Below are 22,055 nucleotides of genomic sequence, written 5' to 3'. Positions count from 1 at the left end.
CCAGCGAGTTATTATTAACTGGATATATTATGATTGAAACACATTGAATATAATTTCATAACATGCCATGAATAACAAATCATTACATTGAGCAAAATTGTGTTATGCGAAGAAGTTAACAGTAAAAAAATATTAAAACAGTTAATTTTAGCATTTGTACCGATAAGTAATGAAAGTCTTTACAATGACTAAGCATAAACTTTTAAATTTAGCTTAAATGAACTTAGCTCAATTACACAACACCTTTTTATCATTTTATCAGAAAGTACATTGTGTTGGGAGTTTTTATAATTTGGCATTGTTTGATTTTTTAGGTGATCCAATTGCTAAAGAGTTTCAAAATTAAAATTGCTAAAACTTTGTCAAAAATTAAAACGTTCAGATCAATTGGAAGCACAATTACGACATTTATAATTGCGGAGAGACTGATAGAACAGAGATACAACTTCAACGCCAATGCTTCAACTTGAACATAATAGCTGATATCAACTACATGTAGGCTATATCAATATTATAACGTATTATTTGGCAACATCCTTACGTTATCTTAACTTAGCTTGCAATAGATTGATACTTTAAACTCCTCTTCTAATGCACACACAAGAAATACAACACATGTTGTTAGGAAGCACCATGCTGCAACGATAGCACACCAAACCCCATTGCGACTCTCTGCTGTCACCACTACAGCGATACACGCTCACAGCAGAATGCTGTCACCAATCTCGCAGCAGTCTTTACTGCCAACCCGTATGCAGACAGAATCAGCAGCTTTGTCACTACATGATGGTCTCTTATGCCTGACCACCACACACAGATTTCCTTTCAGCAAAGGTAGGGCAACTCAGTAGCTCAGGTCACTTCCTCTCCTCACTGAGGCTACCAACCATTCCAATGATTCACACCCATTTATATAGTAAAACCTGTTTGATAATTCTTTGGCTTTTCATAGAAGTAAGCACCTGCATTACCAGCTGATCACAGAAAAGTCTTAGATATTCACATAATACCTCACAGCACATGGAAAGCCTGTTTCGGCTGCAAACTGTAGCAAACATATGAAGGAGTGCAATGAGTCTCTATGTAACTCTGTTAAATCTATTTATATAGTTCAAAGTTTGTCGGTGTGTGTGTACTTCGGTGTGTACTTGGGTGTATACTTCAGTGTGTACTTTGGTGTGTACTTAGGTGTATACTTCGGTGTGTACTTTGGTGTGTACTTCGGTATGTCCAGCTATGACTATTAAAAAATAGGAATTCAAAGTGCGCACTCTGCTGGGTTTAAATTCACAAAGATCACAACCACAGGGTTTGTAATCTAATTTAATTGTCTAATCATGAGTCTAGAAAGGCTCTTACGATGCATAGCTCATACTATATACATGTAGTATATACTGAATGCACCCTTTTCCCGATTTCACCGTTAAATGATGCATTAGTTGAAGCTCTATTAACTTTATGAAACAAAATGCTTTTTTTGTTTTCGTGAACTTCTATTTTCATTTTTGTGTAAGTTCATTTGCTAAATTGGTAAAGGCCAATACTTTTCATGCAGACCATTGTAAGATTTTGAGTAGGGATAGTTTCTACATTCTCTCTCCATTTGGTCAGACAAAGACAGTCTGATATCTCATTTTTATATTTGTACCAGTATCAAGAGGTACCAGTATCGTCATATTCAAAGTTCTGGTGGATAGCTTTTGGTGGAACAGTAACCATTTTATACACACACACACACACACACACACTTCTATGCACAAATTGTTTTTATCAGTTTGACATAATAAAGGATTTTTATTTGTTTTCTCAGTTCGTATTAATTGTATCCTTACCAATCATCTTTTATTGTAATCATAGGAAAACAGGTTATTTTTGCTATTACTTCCTAATTATTTCACATTTACACTGAAACACATTTATATTTGTTTTATTTTGTTTTTTAACTTACTTGACCTAATTTATTTGAAAATTTTAAACATTTTTTTAATGATATGAAGTTTCAAAGTTACAGCTGTTTGTAAAAGTTAAAAAACCTATACAGTCATTTTATTTTTTCTCCTAATTTATTTAAACTGCACGAAACAGTTCTTTCATGGTATGAAGTTTGAAAGTTAGAACAGTAACTGTTGTTATATGTTGAATAAAAATTAATTTTTCTGTGCAAAGACTGTTATTTTCCGGGCAACGCCAGGCAATCATTTTGTATAGCTAGACGTATAAAATAAAAATATGCCTTCAAACTTGGAATGAAATAAAATACGTGTTGAAAGCTTCAACAAATGGCAATGCAGGGTACAGGCTATAACATCATCCCAGGTTAATCGCAAGCAACAGATATCAACTGGTAGAGATATTTCTCAGTATTTCAATGCATACTTATGTAGATAGTGTATGGGAAGTTAGAGGTAAGTTAGCAGATCGTTTGCTTTTTAAGGGTTAATGTATGAAGCTTAATTTAATCTTTAATGTAATGCAGCGTAAATCATATTTATGTATTAATAATATAAAAGTTTAGTGTAAAGTTATGGATTACATTAGTATCAGACTGCACATATGGATTCCACAAAACCATTGAGTGTGAGATACCTGCACATAGGTTATCAACTTTTAGTCTATAGTAAAATACATATAATATTTTAAAATTCAACAATGATATTAGGAAGTATCAAGAAAAGCTATAGGCCTACAAACTACCAACAATTTTTTTGCCTTGCAGTCAATGTTTTTTGCATTGTAACATTCTTCAATGACTGTGCTAGAAAGAGATGCTGTTTTTACAGGTTAAAAATTATCCGAATATCAAGCTGATAAACTTTGAAGCCAATGAGAGTCTGGCTTTAGACAAATAAAATTTAGACAGCAGTTGTCTAAACTTTTAAGTGTAACATATTGCCTAATAGTTGTCTTCTCTTACAACCTTTGGGCGACTTGGACTAAGGTTGACTTGGGGTGAGTGGTTTAATAAGGGGCGACTAGATTGAGCCGAGTTATTTCTAAAGCGACTAGTCATAAATTCTCGGCGAGCTTGCATCAAGCGTGCCCAACAATAGTTGCCGTTACTGACTCGTTGAGCAGTAGTCCAGGTTCTGAGAAGCTAGAGAGTACATTTAACGAAATAGTCCAGGTCTCGACTAACTTTTAACTAAGCAAACGAAAACTAAACATGTTTATTACCGTTTTGGACTGTAGCTTGTGTACTTGCTACACGTCAGTATTTTTCTTGAAAAATCTCATCGACAATCCCTAAGTTTACGACTACCATTTAAATTTCCCAGGCTTTCTCCCGTTGTGACTGGACGCGGAACATTGAATCATATGCTCGCGCTAGTCTCGAATGATTATCATTTCCTTATATTTAGATAACTTTCTTTTTATTGCCAGCTCGTAACGCTGATATTGAAATAAATCAAAAAATGGCTGCGTCGTTTTCTAACTTGGTCGCTTCAGGCACAAGTCCTGGTCCATCTTCAAAGGTAGAAGTCGGTGTCGCTTGCAGGTAGTACTTCTAAATTACCTCTGATGAAGTAGAACATTATTTGCCACCTTCGATGTAGTGAGAGTGCCTCCTATGTCTAACAGTGTTTTCCGATATAGTTGACCCAGAGGCAGACCTGCCAACCCAATAGTGGGGCAATGCGTGAGATTTGGTTTTGGGGCAATTGATGTATCAATGATAGTATATATAAAATTGTGGAAATTGGGGCAAAAATCTCACGCATTTTCACTTTTTCCTTGGGGTGATTGCGTGAGTCTCACGCCCAATGCGTGAGAGTTGGCAGGTATGCCCAGAGGTTCAGAAATACCGCCGATCGTGTTTAGCTGTCAACGTACTTCTACTTTAGTACTTTCAATTACCTGTACTTAGCGTTTAGTTTTAGATATATACTTTGCCAGCTATAGCAATACGTTGTTTTATTTGAGTTTCTTTGTAAAACTTACATTTACTGTATGTGTTTTCTGGTAACATCATGATCATACCTGCCAACTCTCACGCATTGGGCGTGAGACTCACGCAATCACCCCAAAGAAAAAATGAAAATGTGTGAGAAATGCGTGAGATTTTTGCCCCAATTTCCACAATTTTATATATACTATCATTGATACATCAATTGCCCCAAAACCAAATCTCACGCATTGCCCCACTTTTGGGTTGGCAGGTCTGATCATGATGCTAGGCTCTGAAGTATGCCTGTGGCATTTCTATGCAAATTTGTTTACACTTCGTGACAAGGATGTAGCATGCGTATTGAATATATCATAAATGTTATATTTTCAAACCAGTTAGTATTACCGATGCGTTGCAAAGTTCATATTGACCCTAGTTCTGACACATCTGCTTCTGAGATGTTTAACTTTCATCCAGTTGCAAGTGTTGACACGCTAGGTGCAGGTCTTAAAATTTATCAAAGAGTAAATCTTAGTTGCTGAGGAACAGACATTTGGTTTAGATTTATTTAAAGAAACTAACAATATTCATTCCTAAATTTTGGCTATATCAAATCATCTAATAAAGAAAAAATCTCCATATCTATGCTATCTATGTACACCTTCCCTAAAGTGTTCTGAACTTTGATGAAGAGGTAGGAAGACATAGACATGCGGTAATCTAGGAATTTTGTGTGTGCGAAACTCTAGTGTGAATCAGTTTAAATAATAACTTGCATTAGCTAAAGGTTTTAAAAGTATTTAAGCTTAAGTGTTAATCATGACTTTGTAACTTTATTCAAAAAATTGACTTTTCATTTTTACATCTAAGATTTTCTTTGATATTTGTAGATGAAATCAAGTTCGCAATGGTGCTTTTATGCTAACAATCTGGCTCAATTTAATATGACGTTTAGTATAAACAAAATATCAGTAAAATTCCCTTTATGTACTTTTGTAGGAACTTATATGTTTGTAATATTCATTGGTGCCGGTCTTATGGTTTTATGATTTCGGTTTTATAATAATGATATCTGATTTCAGAAATCTTCGGAACAAGGATATAACATCCAAATCAGATCCAATATGCATTCTATACATGTGTGAGTTTGGGAATGAAAAATATGTTGAGGTATGTGATTGTAGGTGCTCTCATTTGATTTATTGTCTTTGTCCTACTAGTACCTGTGCAGTCCCAGGCGCGAGAGATGATCATGTGTAATCAGTAATTATTCCATGATGTTCGAAAGTCCAGTAGTGTTTTTAGCAGTGTTTTTGTTACAACTCCCGTTATCCGAGTTCAGTTCTTTTGTGAGGTAATGTTTTTCCTAACGTTCCACACATGAATCCGTCAAGTAGAGTGAACAAAAACTCACCGTGATGAGCCTGTGCAATGAGCATTGTTCAACAACCTGCTTGCTAACGCTGTGAGCACGAATTGAATTTGAATTGCATTGCTAACAAGCTGGATTGTGATGTGTAACAGAAACTCTATTTGTTTATATTATGGTTCATAAGATAATGTTTAGTCTATATATATATAAATCTCAAGGTTTGTCATCGATCTGCGTCTGTCCAGCTATAGCGATCAAAATCTAAGAATAAGAAATATGTATCTGCGAACTTCCCATTCACAAAGCGATAAGCTAAGCCATTAAGCTACACGAGATGCAATGTATTCCTTGGGTGATATGAGTCATTATATAGGTTAGAATTTGCATAGTGACTCTGCGTAGAGCTCAACATCACTAAATCTTGCTATATATACATATATACATATATACATGCATATATGTATATTCAAGCATTCGGCTAGTATATTAGCTGAATGCTTGACATTTCATGAGTATTAGAAACAGCTTATAAACAGTGGCAGGTAATGTAGTTGCCATTAGCTAAAGTAGGCTAGTATCCGTATTGCTATACCAAACATCCACTTTGCAATGGCCTCACGAAAACAAGGAAAAGCGTAGAAACCTTTTGAAAAACTTAAAATACTCGAGCAAATTGAAGCAGGACAAAAATCATCTGCAATATCAAAAAGAGAAAATCTTCCAAAAAGTACATTGTCAACATGGATTAAACAGAAAGAAAGAATAAGATCGTTATGTGACCATCACCAAACATCTTTTCACAGACTACACTCGATAAGTTTTTTAAATGAAACAACTGATCAGATGTAAAGCATGCGTTTTTGCATTGGTCGTAAATGTGTACTACTCGTGTGGTTTTAAAAATTATCCGAAAATTTAAATATTTTTCTATCAGCTGAGATTTGTTTGTAGTTTTAGGTGATGTGACTGCCAGGATGTTTTAAGATTAAAATTGGCAAAATTGATCTCTGTTAAAACACTCAGAGGAAAATGATCGGTCTTTTTTCTGAGTGTTTTAACGGCGATCAAGTTTTGCCAATTTTAATCTGAAAACATCATGGCAGTACATCACCTAAAACAACAAACAAATCTCAAGTGATAGAAAAATATTTATACTTCCTGATAAATACTTTTGAAACTTCACATGAGAGGCCCTATAACCTGCAACAAGCAATCTATGATTTTGCTTTATACATAGTTTGTATATGTACATGTATCTTCTGTTAAATACATGCACTTGTGACAGTGCTCTGATAACTTGAACGCTCTGATAACTCAGACACTTTCGCTCGGTCCCGTGAAGTTTGAGTTATCCATGTTTGACTGTACATGTATATATATATACACATTTAAACATTGATTTAGGCAAGCAACGGCCTTTAGAGCCTCATTACATGTGTACCAATCTTACTAGTGTGTGTTTGCAAGTATAATGCACTAATGCAGCCACTTGTGCAAATTAAAAATCTTGTTTCTCCCCTTTATTCTCATGTCTCTATGTACAGTGAAACCTCGGTTCTCGAATGCTTCGGTTCTTGACCAATTCGGTTTTGGACCTTAAAAATTGAGATTTGTTCCTCTCGGATTTCGAACATAAATTCGGTTCTCGACCAAACCGGAGCATGCGCATTAGAAGAAACATTCGGAACAGTTCCGGAAACAGCATGTGAACATTCATTAACAAAGGAGATGCAAGGTATTATTATTACGCTTCATAAATTCTTTACAAAAGGAAGGAACCTTCTGGGACGACGTCTGTTTGCGGAAGAGATTTGCTAGAGATACAAATTCTCCAGTTGAGTTTCCCGAAATTGTTTTTGAAAAGGATTCTCCTTCAAAGATGTGAAGTAAATGTGCCATTGCTGTTTATATTTTCTTTTTCGCATGATTTTTTATGTAACTGATATGTTGTATTTTTCTCTGTTTTGTTATCAATTTCTGCAATTTTTGGTATTTTATCTTAACATAGAATTTTTTCGATGTTTTAAGAGCAAAACATACGAAATGTTTACTTTTTTGTTTTCTGTTTCCATCATTATACATGTAGATAGAAAATCTTTTATTGAAAATAAACACGATCTATATCTACCTGATTTTATTGATAGTATATAGTATACAGTACATTTTATGGTGTAAAATATTAAAAAAATGCTTTACCAAAGTTATCTCGCCTCGGAACGGATTAAAGTTTACATACATTATTTGTAATGGGAATAATTATTTCGGATCTCGAACCACTCGGTTTTCGAACAACCTTCTAGAATGGATTATGTTCGAGGTCCGAGGTTTCACTGTAGTAGCGATTGTGCTCAAAGTGGCCAATATTGTTCGTTGTTCAGTATTTCATGTAGCAGCACTGCCTATATAGACATATCTATGAAAAGAACAGGTTTGCCAGAGTTTAGTACTGGAAGGGAAGAGATGAAAGTAATCTGAACTTGGTGCTGCCAATTTATCTTTATATTGTTTGCTCATATTTATCAAAAACATTTTTATTCAAACTTTTATCATTTGTATGTGAAAAACATGCCTTATGTCATAAAATGTTCCTCTTGAAAGCTAAAAACACATTCAAAATGAACTAAAGTATTCTATAGGTTGATAGAGAGGCTGCACTAACGTATCCTCACTCTCCCTCTGCGTACTATCGATTAGTATGGGTGTGCTTATGTTATTCTAAATAGGTATATAGAAGCTGGCTCCATGAAGTCTTATATGTGCTAGCAGATCTGGTCACTCGGCGTTCATCTACATGCACCCAGACCTTTAAGTAATGCATATCGATTGCTAGACACCGGTGGTAATCTTTTGCAGGCAAACACTTGCGACGATAGGTTTTGTTCACATAAAGCTGCATCCCTAATAATCGCATAAAAATGTTTGCTTGCCATGCCGTTTTGATAATGCTGACCTTCATCTGTACAGTGCATTTCGAAAAGGTTTTGTCTGCGGCGCTTCGCGAAAGTTGAACAGCACTAAACTCTTGTGTCGACCGGCGGTACTTGGTGCGTAGGTTCACATTTCACCGCTGATAGCCTGCGGTGCTGTCGTCAATGCTTGCGGTGTATGGGAACCAGGCTTTAAGGAGTTATGACACCATACCAGTGTTTGTGCAGTATTTTGTAATACTTCTGTTGTATTGAAGGTGGCCAGAACAGAAAGAATTCAGGACAACCTGAATCCTGACTTTGTGAAAAAGTTTATCTTGGAATATCGGTTTGAGGAGCAGCAAAAATTAAAATTTCTGATGTGAGTAGATTAATTTAATCTAGATGTGATAGATCTATTGATTGAGGGAGTTGGTTAACGATGTAGGGATGCTGCATTATCAATATGATACACAGTGGTAACGGTCTGTAGCTATGTAAATGTGCTGCCATAAAGGCGTTGAATATAGAAATACACTGCTATTATTATAATAGCGGTATATAGCAATAAATGTTAGCGGCAGTAGGGTGGAATATACCGTAAAACCTCAATTTGAATGCCATTGTGCTGCATTTTTCCCTAGTGGCGCTGTATTTTTCAACTAATTCATCAGAATCTTGGAAAAATAAATTTAAACCTACTGGCGAAGCGATGCTAATGTCACCTATATTTTCTCCTCTCTTTCAGCAGAGCGACAATAATCTCATTGGCCTCAATATTTTTGCTAAACTATTTTCCATACATGTCAAAGCGTTTGAACAAGTTAAACAAGAAACTACTTTGACTAAAAAAGTGTTAGTCGGATACAGTTATTAATTATTTCATTAGTGTCACTTTCAAAATTCTAAAGGAAAAAATGTAGCGCTTTGGAGTTGAAAAATAGACTTTGATATGCTATAACAATGAATGCGATTATGTCATACGCTGTTCCTGAAGAGTATTCTCATCGGTCAGCAAAACACTTTAAAGTTTTCTGGTCACAGTTTAAACCACATTATGGTCGATTCTGAAGACATTTGATTAGATGCATACCTTAGTGACTGCATTCAGGGTGTAGTTCTGATGATTGTAACGATTGATCTTCTCAGGTACACCTTCACTAAAATTATGGCAACCACTACAGCAGCAACAAATTAATTAATTGTTGATGTAACCGAGTCATCATTCATTTATTGGTACCATTTTGTGGACACTTTTCTACACTCATCTTTTTATTATGGGTTCGTCAAGATCAAAGAATGTGACAGTGGCATTCAAATAGTGGTGGCATTCAAATAAAGGCCAGCACTGTATCTTTTAACCCTTCTCCTGTAGTGGCATTCTAATAGAGGTGGAATTCAGAAAGAGATTTTACAGTAGTTTTCTTGATGAATATGTGAAGCACACAATATGGGGCATCATAAAAGCAACCCGCAAGAGAGTTATTTTACAATAGAAGCGATCGAAATGAGCTGCAATCTGTGCAGCAAATGATGATGAGATCAGTAGAGGTATATATTAATTTAGCAGACTTGAGGTGAAGTAGATACTGGTAGATATATCTCATCAGGGTAAGGTAAAAGTATAGAATTATATTGTAACAAACTTTTTATTGTTGGGTCCAATAAGTCTTTCAAGACTTGTGGTTTTGAAAATACCACAAGTCTTGTTGTACTTGTTGTCAACAAGTACAACAAGCTTGTGGTATTTTCAAGCTTACAAAAAATTTAGTGAGCTAAAAACAGCAGTGACCCTCAAGTCATCATATTTAAGCCTGGTTTCCATATGACAGCGCAATGATCGCACACGGCCCAGTGATCGTGCGCAATGCACTTCTTGGGCCGCGAGGCAGTCAGGGTGGATATTTTCCTTACTTTTTCGTAGGAGAGACATATTTCTTCGGAAAAACAGACCTCCGTTGCGAAATTACGCTGTCATATAAAAATCAGGCTTACTCTTTCGTACGGGAGACCGATTTCTTCGGAAAAAAGCCCTTCACTGGAATTGTGGGATAGGTTGAAAAGGTCTAGCGGTGTATTGTGGGATACATAATCGCACACACCCATCGCAAGGATCCATTCTGTTGGATACTTGCGATCAGCGTACGCACGTCGCGCGACCGTCGTGCGTTGACGTTTCCATATCACAACTGGCCTACGCACGACGTCGTGCGCCTTGTTGCGCGCCTTGCCCTGTCATATGGAAACCAGGCTTCACTCTACATAAGTCAAGCCACTACTTCCAGTCACCTTAGTACACGGATTTCCTTAGACTCAACAAAACTGTGCAGAGAATATTTTACTTTTCACTTGTGTTAATGATTCTTGACATTTTAATAATAGTTGTTTTAAATTTAGTTTTGTACAAGTGAAGTGTCTGGTGGAAATCATTAGTCAACCGAAGAAATCTAAAAGTTTTAAAATGTTAAATGTATTCAATGTTAACAGTTTTTGAGTCAGAATAGGTCCAGGTTACTATAACCTTAACTCATAATACAGGGTGTAGCATACGCATAAAGTAGCCTGTGGGAGTTCTGAAGTTAGTTATTCATTTAAGGGCTGAATGATCATGAACTTTCACTTGAGTGTGTACAGTTAGCCAAGGTAACTGCAGGATATACTAGGAAATTAATTGACACCAACCTGCATCCATATAGTTTATGAATAGTATCTAGCAAGCCCATGGGAGTCTTCATTATTTCTAAGAAGAATTATTGACCGCTGCTCAGCGGATGTTATTAGCTAGCGATATGACTACATGTGTACATGTACTTCTCCCCTTTATCATGTACTGGTTAGTGTGGTGTCTTGAGCCAGTCTGACCAGAGTTCAATTATTAGCCAAGCGCAAGGATCATAAGACTTCCATATCGTCACCCACATGTTTAGGTGGTTGTGTTAGTCGATTCTGTTATAGGTACTTTGGTAAAGGATATCTTATGCTCTTTACATGGTGATTGTTTTTGCTAAATGATCCAGCTTATAGTTTCAAAGTTACAGTAGATGATGAGATTTTATCATTCAATTTGTGATATAGTGGCCTAATTTATTGCATATTAATGTACGTATTGGTATTTCAACTCTGTATAAGTGTAAGCGTTAGGCAAGTACAAGTCTTGCAAATGGCAGATATAACATCGGTTAGTGCTCAAGGTGAATGCTAACTTTGGTTCTTAAATTATAATTTCGTTTATTGTGCTCTGCATAGTTCAAGGAGATGGGTGCTATTATCATTTCATTCCTCAAACAAACAGTATCGATAGTTTGGAGGACTTGTCTTCGCTTCATAGCACATCTTACGTTATGTGACAGAACGACCAACAATCTGTTACGATATAGTCAAACCTTGCCATCGATGTTGATGCGAAATTTTTTTACTGATTTGAATCATTTTTTTATTGTTGAAAAGCAGTTGTTTATTTTTTTTATAATTTTTTCGAAATCGATGCTTCTTGAAAACCTGGCAAACAACCTCTTTTCGATGAGTGTGGAACAAATCTATAAACACTTCTTTTTTATGGATTAGTGAGTGTGATGGAGATTATTGACTGAATGTGTAGTATAGACTGTTACTGAAGGATCTTGGAAGTTATGACTCGAGTTTATTTAATAAACCTCGAAGCAGTATTAATAGAGCTGTGGTAGGTGTAACTGGTAGTTTTTCCTCACTACTCTGTTTAGGAAACGACATCATGACATCGAACTCTACTGCAATCAGCTCAAGTGCAAGCATTACTTTCGTTCATTCAAAAATCAGAAATCAGCTAATGAAAAAAGCTGGAGAGCTGCTATTTATATGTCATATGATCAATCACACCATGGAAGAGTATGGTTATATACTTTATTTTATTTGTGATTTATGTACAACCGTTATCAGCTCTATTCTACTAAATATCGTTTAATTAACAAATTACTATTTTATCTTGTCGTTAAATGCAAAAAATATAAGAATATGTCAAATTAAAGCATGTAATACGTAATACTGAAAAGTAAGTTGGCGAGTATTCTGATGTGCAATGAAATACACAGCTGATCTGCTTGAACACAATTGGGCGAAAAAATTAATTTTATTATAAAGGTTATGAACATCAACAAAATCGTTGTAATTAAAAAATCCAAGTCTTCCAAAAAATGCTGTTTCTAATCCTGATCACCATGTAGAGTTAATCTGTTCCTATATCCGTTTTTTATATATATAAACCACTGTATGCCGGGATAAACTGACATTGTGATATTGTGTAATTTTTTGTTGCAGTGCTTAAGAAATAAGCCTAAGTTCCTCAAATAAAATCACCTTTAAAATTAAAACCGTTTTTATATAAAATTAATCAGACAAAACTAATTTTAATACTCAAATTTTTATGCCAAATGTAAGTTAAATTTAATAATCCGTAAACAGTTTGTTATCGTTACTTTATCTTGACAGCAGTTGAAGGGACGCGAAAGCTCAGAAATTGATAAGGGTGGTCTGCGTGTGAGTAATAGGGAGCACCTATGTACCTTACGCTAACTTACATTACCTATAGTTTAAATTGCCTTCACGAAAATTGATTTTCTTGTTATTACAATTTTTTAATTGTCGCTATCACGTTCACTTTTACATACAAAACAGTATTGTCACAACAAGTTTTAAATATCACATTTTAGAAAGTACTTTCCCATGTCAATACAAATATTTTCTTATATGTGTCATGATCACAGAAACCATGGTTAAGTCGGGATTATAAGATTTAGAGTTATCTGCAGTAACAGAAGGGGAAAATTCTTACAGTTATTTTGCAAAAAAAATTTTGATTCTAGCTTAATTACAGCAGATTTTATGGTCAATAAACTGAATGCTTGTTTACCATCAGTGCGAAAACATAGTTCCGAGAAAACTGGTGTTAAAATCTGAGAAACGAAAACCGATGCACAGTTTTGTTTACATTTCAAAACGTCATAGCAACCAATATTAAGATGTTGTGATATTTATCTAGATTTCTGTCATTATATCAAAAACATTATGCTGAATTTAAAAATCTAAACAGATTTTGGCTGGTTGTCATAGAAATGGCTGTATATCTATAAGAAAATGTATTACCTAATTTTGCAGATATTAAAAACGGCTTGGCAGTGCCGCGATATTGATTACAACCGTAGTATGATCAACAAAATGTAAAAAAAATAATAACAGTAACATATTGCACATCATCGGTCACTCTATACTTTGATCTTGCAAATTCGAATAATTTTTCTTATAATCAAATCTTATAAAATCGAATAATTATTCTTATAATTAAATATTGTAAAAATCTTATAAGAATGGTTAGGAATATATCATGGTCATTCCCTTTACTTACACTGCTTTTGGTATCAGTTGGAATACCAAAGTACTCATTAAAAGTGTCCAAAATGTCAGAATTATCCCTCAAATCGGCAAAAAAGAAACGATTACGTTTTTCGGACGCCATTTTTCAGTACTTCCTGTTTAGCATAGCAACGGTTTTAAGGGTTTTTTCCGAGGTTTTAAGAAATTGATTATCTAAACTGACTTCAGATTCAGCAAGATCACTCTTTGATTGGTCCAGAAGCACGTGTTACAAAAATTCTTACCAAAATTATAAATTCAGTTAGTGCAACTTTAAAGTCGAATAACTCAACTTCGTGATTTGCGACTTAACCATGGTTTCTGTGACCGCGACCCATATTCTACTTGATCAAGGCCAGTCCATTCTTACCTTCATAGAATTAACCAACATATGAACATACTTGTTCATTTCATTTATTTTGTGTTATGGTGCGTACAGTATAATAAGGCATAGCTGCTATCTAAAGACATTAATGTTCAATGGATCACCCTGACAAACCAGCTGTAGCATAAATGATAGCAACTACAAAATGTGTCTTTTGTAGAATGGATATGGACAGCTCTTCTGGTGATGTCCGGCACCATGTGAGTCGATATCAGCGTATTATTTTACTAACAAAAGCTTTAGAATTCAGGTTCTATCAGTGCTTTCATTTAGTTAATGTACTTGATCCTATTGTAGTAGTTTCAATGTATGTACGCTTACTGTGAAAACTAAGTGCTGTGTAAATTTCTGAGCCACTGAAGCTCATCAATAGAGCGTTAGTGCAATGCTGGTTATGCTAGTTGGATGAGGTAATTTTCTTTTCTGGGTCATGCTGTTCTACGATACATAGGTCAGTCTTGATTTGAACAGCAGTGTTTCTCTCATATCCTTCGTTTTTTTCTGACGTAATTTTATCGTTGTCGGCCATTTTTATAGACAATTTTATTATTAAAAACATGAAGCTTTAGCAATAAATGATTGCAAACTATGCTTTTGTTTGCGATTTGTTTATTATAGTCTCAAAACAACACCAAAAAGTACTAGTAAATACAAGAAAAGCGATCGTTTTCTACAAAAATGGCGGCTTTTCCGTGAACGAGCGCATGTGCCAACGGCAAAAAAAATTGTGGATATCTGAACCCACCAGCCTATGATTAGCTTCTTGAATCTGCCAACAAAGGCACAAATATTTACCTTTTATAACTCGTTAATAGTAAAAAAATGTAACTAAACATCAATACTTTGCAATAAATTAATAACATCAGATATTTAGTAAAGTGAAATCTTATATTTTTGAAAAACTTTGTGAAGTTCAACTTTGGGATTCAAGTGTAATACAGTCAAACATGGATAACTCGCCCACGGATAGCTCGAACACATGGTTAATTCGAACGGTTTCTTTGGTCCGTTCCCACGTAATGATAAATTGCTATATATAACTCGAACTCAACACTGTTAATTCGAACTGTTTTTTTGCCCAACGGCTACCGAAACGGTTGTTATCGCTTTAGAAAATCACTTTATTCAAAGCCATAGAGCTAAACCTCATCTTTTCGTAATTCATAATCGTTGTAATTACCACCATCGGCAAAATATTTTTGTCAACGACTTTTCTAAAGGTTTGGTGAAATTTGATTTATACTGCTATACGATGAATAGCACGGGCTAGCCGGGTCACGCGTGCAAGGATTTTCGCCACGCACATACAAAACAAAAATCGCATGTTGTTTTTGTTTTGTATGTGCGTGGCGAAAATCCTTGAGTGCGTGGCGTAACCCAGCTAGCCCGTGATGAATAGTTTTCCGACGTTGATTCCATGTTGAATCAACGTTAGAATATTGAATGTTTAAAACGTCTTAAAAATTGTTGTAATTAAACGTATACGTTGTCTACAAAACACTATTCATCGTTTGACCTAAACACAGAATACGTGTGTACATTCAATAAGTATCTATTAAAAAAGCGTGAGTGATATAGAATGTACGTAAAACCTCGTAAAACTTCTAATTGAACTGCCTCGGAGTGTTGCTCTTAACGAATCCCAGGTAAAGTAAGGTAATCTTTGCATAAACTTCAAGAAAAAACGGCAAAATTGATCGTGGGTAAACCCCAAAAGAAAAAAATGTCTTTTCTTTTGAGCATTTCAACAACGATCAAGTTTTGCCAATGTCAATCTAAAAAACGTCCTGGCAATAACATCACCTCAAACAATGAACCAATCTCAAGTGATAGAAAAATCTCTATACTTTTTGATAAAAACGTTTTAAACTTTACATTAAAAGCATTTAATTCGAAACAAGCCATTTGTGCTTTTGATTTATATTATAGTTTGTATATGTACATGTATCTACTAATAAATAAGTAAATACACGGACTTGTGACAGTGCTCTGATAACTTGAACGCTCTGATAATTCGAACACTTTTGCTCGGTCCCGTGAAGTTCGAGTTATCCATGTTTGACTGTATTTATCTCAAGCTGCTTCCCAATTGCAAGGAACATTGTCCATAACATTATGGCAAGAAAGGTATAACATAATATGGAGTGACTTTGGAACAGCGAAGGCTCTGATTTTGTGCTCTAGTTAGGGTCAGGCAACTGTAATACTTCGTCAATTAGGTGAAACATACCAGCTTAACGTGTGTCTACTCTACGCACTACAGGCTGTGGGCAGAGTGGACAAAAGAGTTGTAGAAATTAATTTACTTTGACACCCCTTTTTCAGCAGCAATTTCTGCTATGATCTAGACTAATTTGGGTGTAGGGGAATTTAAAACTGAAAAATAGCCGCTGCTACCATTCTAACCTCTTTCAGAAATGTGATACAAATAATGTTTTAGGGTTTATCTCCCCTGTCAATCAGATTCTCTCAGTACAGACAATTGAAATCAGATTTACAAGTAACTTATGCTTATAGTAACTTTCTCTTATACAACGCCATTATTCTGCGCTGATTTGGGATGCCATTTGTGAAGTCAAAATTCATCTTCTATCTATTTTCTAACATTCCATGTTCCATGATTGTTATATGTACATGTAACCCGAGGGAAAACTAGAAAACCTTACTAGTTTACCATTTGTGAGCTCAGGGTTCTTGGGAAAGTTACTAGCCCTACCATGCGTCTACTCAAAGTACCACATTTTTGCAAAGGTTTCCGTGCATGTTAAAGCTCGCTGTAGATTATTTACAATACAGAAATGTTATATAACAACCAGATCTGTGCTTTTTGCATATTGGCCTGTGAAATTACGCATTCAAGGCTCACTCAATGGCTCTGTATTTTTATTAGTTGTGAGAAAAAATAACGCAGTGGAATGTTCATAGCTGCTGGTAGCTTTTCCTGACGCATGAAATAGTTGAATCCATCAATCAGACATGATAAGTGCGCAAGATTTACAAACAGATGCATTTCAGATTTAGTGCACTTGTATGTAACATCAGCCATCCTATTAGTTGACAGCATCTCTTCTCATCGTCCATGTTTATCTAGCGAAGGGGTTTGTCGGTATGGGAAATGCTGCTGCCTGCAAGACAGATTGAGTCAGTTAAAACAATATAACTTCTCTTTGCTAGGATTTCCTTGGCCAGTTTGAGTGTACTCTCGGTGAAATTGTTTCCTCTGGAACGACCAATCAGAGACTTCGTGATAAATCAACCACTCATAAATGTGGCTCCATCATAGGTAAGGGTATTGCTTAGCAACTGTTTCATGTTAAATTTTTGGTCTCATCTCTTCCTAAGACATTTTAATCTAGATGTTCTATAACCGCTTCACGGAGCCCGAAAATGGCCATTTAGTGCTTATACATGGTGTTATAATAACATCATTATTGATCCAACAATAGCATATAACAAATTAGGCATCAGACAGAAAGTACTGTAGAAGTTTTTTTTCAGGATAATTGAACCCGAAAAGACGCATTGTAGAAGGATCTGACATGAAGAAATTACTGTATTCTACAAACAAGACGTAACATTTTATGTGGGATCGTTTGCAAATCTAGTAGTTTTGCCGGAGTCTATTCCTTGGTAAAATAGTTTGCTGCAATATAATTGTCACTTCACTCTCGTCCAGTGTTTCCTATTCTGTGAGCGAAAATCAGGTTACAAAACGATTAATATGGTAGATGAAACAAGACAAGCTGAATATTTCAAAAGAACTATGGTTGTTATTTTCAAAAGTAGATGTAGTCAAGTATTGAATATTTTTAAAGGAAACGTTGGCAAGACCGGGCTGCACCAGAATACGATAAATATATTCATGATAATTTTTTTCGTGACTAGTAGCTGGTGACTAGTAGCTGGTGACTAGTAGCTGGTGACTAGTAGCTGGTGACTAGTAGCTGGTGACTAGTAGCTGGTGACAAATTTGCCAGATATGATTTTTTCTAGACTCATTTTTCATCATGTAAAAAAGTCTTCATTTCAAAGTAGTTCAGCTTTATACTTATTTGCACAATTTGTGAAATCTACATATCGCAGCAGTATATGGTAAAATGTCCCTCTTTGAACAAGCGTTTAGGCTAACATTATGCGATTGCTAGTGCTAAACTTGAATACTAACGTTTTAGTTCGGTGTGAAGAGGTCATTGCTTGCAATGATGTGCTTAAGATTAAACTTCGTGGCACAAAGCTTGACAAGAAGGACACTTTTGGAAAGTCAGACCCTTTTTTGGTATTTTACAAAGCCAATGAAGACCAGAGGTAAGTTAAAGATGTGGAAGTCATAAATAGCCTGTTTTTATATTCATAGTAGGTCAAGATTTCATACAATAAAAACCTTTGCTTGAACGCCACCTTTATTTGAACGCCACCTCTAATATAGCACTTATTTGATATTCATTATGTTTGATCTTTACGGACCCGTAATAGAAAGTGATCAGTAGAAAATTCTCCACCAAATGGTGCTAATACTGACTAGACTATATCAATGTCTATGAATTCTTTCATTGTTGCCGTCGTGATTTCCATGGTTTTAGCAACGAGTGTGTCTGAGAAGATCGATTGTCAGAGTAATTCAAACTAACCTTTGATTTCAAGACAGTAAAATCTAAACCCAACCCATCGTCTTCAGATTCATCCATAAGGCTGTCTACAGCCTGACCTGAATACTTTTGTTTTTTAAATCCAAAGCTTGTCAGTGTTCTCTCAAAGCTGTGAAAGCATCGCGATCAAAATATTTTTATCAGTCGAATTTTTTATTCAATGTAGTTCTTTGTTCAACTTGGTACTATACTTTGACATAATTGAAAAACCGTTTGAAAAAGCTGACGTCAAGGCGTTAACTTCACACAGTCCGAGAGAGTGCAAAATATAGGCGACATAAATGTCACTTTTTCCATCCAAGGGTCACATTTATTTTCAAAAAATCCCGACTAGTTGAAGAACAGTGCCCCACCCTCTATTTGGATGCCATATTTAATAGAGTGTCAGTATAGCGGAGGTTCACAAAAGACAGCGCTGTGTCTCTACTTGTTTCACTTGTGATTTTACATGTATCTGTCTGAGAATATGTAGTCTTAGCTCAAAGAGAGTGATAGTTTGATAATTATTTAGCTTTAGTTCCTGATTCTGTTAGCTCATATTGCTATTTAATTACCAGAAACAGAATGCAGCATTTGCATTTTACACGCACTGTATAACTTGTCAACAAGGGTGAGTTTCCAAATGATGAATGTTGCCCAAATAGTGTGTGTTGGCCATGGTATGTGTGTTGGCCATGATCTGTGTGTTGGTCATGGTCTGTGTATTGGCCATGAGCTGTGTGTTGGCCATGGTCTGTGTGTTGGTCATGGTCTGTGTGTTGGTCATCAGCTGTGTGTAGGCCATGGTCTGTGTGTTGGCCATGGTCTGTGTGTTGGCCATAAACTGTGTGTGGGCCATAAGCTGTGTGTTGGCCATGGTCTGTGTGTTGGCCATGATCTGTGTGTTGGTCATGAGCTGTGTGTTGGTCATGATCTGTGTGTTGGTCATGAGCTGTGTGTTGATCATGGTGTGTGTTGGCCATAAGCTTTGTGTTGGCCATGATCTGTGTGTAGACCATGGTCTGTGTGTTGGCCTTGGTCTGTGTGTTGGCCATAACCTGTGTGTTGGCCATGAGCTGTGTGTTGGCCATGGTCTGTGCGTTGGCCATGGTCTGTGTGTTGGCCATGAGCTGTGTGTTGGTCATGAGCTGTGTGTTGGTCATAAGGGTTGTTCTTCATAAAGTAGAGTGGTTTTATAGTCATGATAGTCTTCTGAGGGTCATATTCATGTGGACATTAAGGCCTTGCAGGTGTGATGGCCGCGTGATAGGAAGGCCATGAGAAATGATTTCCAAAAGACACTGGGCAGCATTTTAAGCAGCTTGGGCAAGGTTGCATTGGATAAACGACCTTGTTTTAATTATAGGATGTTTTCACTGAAGATGAAAAATTGATACCATTCAAGCCACTGCATTACTATGACTTCTACTGTGAATCGTTTTGTTTCATATCGTCTATTGTAAGCATTTTGGCTAATCATACCAGTTTGTATGAATTTGTAATCTGAAACCAAAATAATTTTAAGTAGGCAAACTACTTATTTGGACTAAAATCGATTACTGTTTGGAAACTTCCATTTTCATGTTGTACTAACAAATACATCTACTTGCAGCTACTCTGCAGTGCACAAGTCTGAGGTGATAAAGAATACACTAGACCCTGTCTGGAGAGAGATGTCTATACCTGTGAGTGCCTTGTGTAACGGCGATTTGAACAGAACTTTGAAAGTAGAATGCTATGATTGGGACAGCGATGGAAGGTAAGGATGCAGCTCTTGCATACAAGAGACTAGATTTCATGGTGATTTACCGCCAAAATTTCTATTTCCTATGATCTTCAACAGTTTCATTAACTAATTTTTCAAAAAGATACAGCAGATGTATTATATAACCCTGCTTACAATGACTAAATATCATCGAACTGTTAAGTCGCGTTTACACGAGGATTATTTGTTGGAGTTGTGTTTTCGCCAAGCGAGTTGGTGTCAGAAGTCTTCAAGTCGGTTTATGATTTGGAATAAGTTTCTTTAAAGACATCATACCAAACCAACTTAAATTCCAACTGTATAAATGTGTCATCACTTTCATCCGAGAAAATACAAAATCGATATCTATTCAGTTTTAACCGCTTATCAGCATAAACACAAAGGTTAATCACTTCGTTGCTTCAATTCATGTACATGTCTGCGTAATGATGATATTAAATTGTAATTACGACCGTTATTACGCATACATGTACATGACATGAAGCAACCGAGTGATTAACCTTTCTGTGTATAATAGTAATTTGTAATTACTGTTTAGTGTTGAATTTAAGTCGTCCTGGTGTAAATGTATATATTGCTGTTAATGCTGCTTTAAACTGATCCTCTAGAAGAACACGATGTATTGCCACTGTATTTTCGGCACTTTTCCAAGATCTGATTGATTATAACCATGCGGTACTCCGTCAAAGACGGCCATCAAAATTATCCCTACGTAGAATTTAAATCACTATGGGAGACCGGAGCAAAACCGTTTTACAACCATTTTTCGTTTTACATCAGACTTTGTCGTAGTGGCAGCAACTCCAATAAATTGTTCTGGTTGAAATACACCTTTAGCATTCATCCAAATACTGATACATGTCTGGTATCAAACTAAATTTCCTTAGCTATAGTATTGCTAAATCGTTCATTCGTTTGGTGTTGTTGCAATGGTCAAATGCTAATGTCTATGTCTATGCTTTTTTCTATAAGCAGCCATGATATGATTGGAGTATTCTTGACCAATGTAGCTGAGCTCTCCTCCTCTCAAGCAAGGTTTGAGCTGAAACATCCGAAGAAAGCCAACAAGAAGAAGTATAAAAACTCTGGAATGGTTCGTCCTTCTTTCCCTCCTATACAATTTTGTTAATAACAAACTGTTATAATTTGCTTTTCATAATAGAACGAAAAATTACTATTGTTTCTGAGAAAAATTAATTTTTTCCTTCACTTTTTGGAGTGGCCGAACATGTTTAATTTTAGCGGTAAAGACTCTGTTCTATTTCAGAGGCTTTTTGATGTCTTCCAAGTCCCACTTAACCTGGGTTTGTTAAGAATGTATGATCAAGGTTTCTGGTAATATCGAGGGGATATTTTAGCTTCTCCAAAATACTTTGACCCAGTATTGTCTTCCTATAAAATGGAAAATGGGTATTAATAGTGGCTTAAGTATATAATTTAACTGGTGAATGCCCGGCGTTGCACGGAAAATAAAATTATTACCCAATGAGTTTGGTTAACCTATGATAGTAGCTTGAGCGAGTCTAAATCTTAGTAACGCTGCATCTTAGGTCGGTACAAAACATGCGCAATGCACATACAAGGCCCTTGCAACGCACAAACATTGTGCATACAATGTGCATACACTATCATCACAACGCACATACAACGATCAATAGAAAATAAATAGAATACTTTGTGTAGTGTTTTAGACCTGTTTTATTAACAGGCTATCAATATAAATAGAATAAT

General features: G+C 35.8%; 1 protein-coding gene across 2 annotated transcripts in view; it reads left to right on the top strand.

Annotated features, from left to right (window-relative positions):
* The first annotated feature begins 3,298 nt into the window (after positions 1-3,298).
* LOC137387485 (copine-8-like) overlaps positions 3,299-22,055 on the top strand; it is a 36,975-nt gene continuing 18,218 nt past the window's right edge. Inside the window, exons 1-8 of one of the 2 annotated variants that reach the window (XM_068073919.1) lie at positions 3,299-3,496; positions 4,969-5,056; positions 8,443-8,546; positions 14,095-14,134; positions 17,109-17,217; positions 18,107-18,239; positions 20,172-20,318; positions 21,300-21,417. In XM_068073919.1, the coding sequence (XP_067930020.1) occupies positions 3,414-3,496; positions 4,969-5,056; positions 8,443-8,546; positions 14,095-14,134; positions 17,109-17,217; positions 18,107-18,239; positions 20,172-20,318; positions 21,300-21,417 (822 nt within the window). In that variant the 5' untranslated portion in view covers positions 3,299-3,413. Of the gene's footprint in view, positions 3,497-4,968; positions 5,057-8,442; positions 8,547-14,094; positions 14,135-17,108; positions 17,218-18,106; positions 18,240-20,171; positions 20,319-21,296; positions 21,418-22,055 lie in introns of both variants that reach the window. The other variant, XM_068073918.1, reaches the window with a different exon arrangement.

Source organism: Watersipora subatra, chromosome 2 (assembly GCF_963576615.1).
Source record: "Watersipora subatra chromosome 2, tzWatSuba1.1, whole genome shotgun sequence".
NCBI lineage: Eukaryota > Metazoa > Bryozoa > Gymnolaemata > Cheilostomatida > Watersiporidae > Watersipora > Watersipora subatra.
The sequence above is the reverse complement of the archived record's forward strand: the minus strand, read 5'-3'. Positions and strand labels throughout refer to the sequence as shown.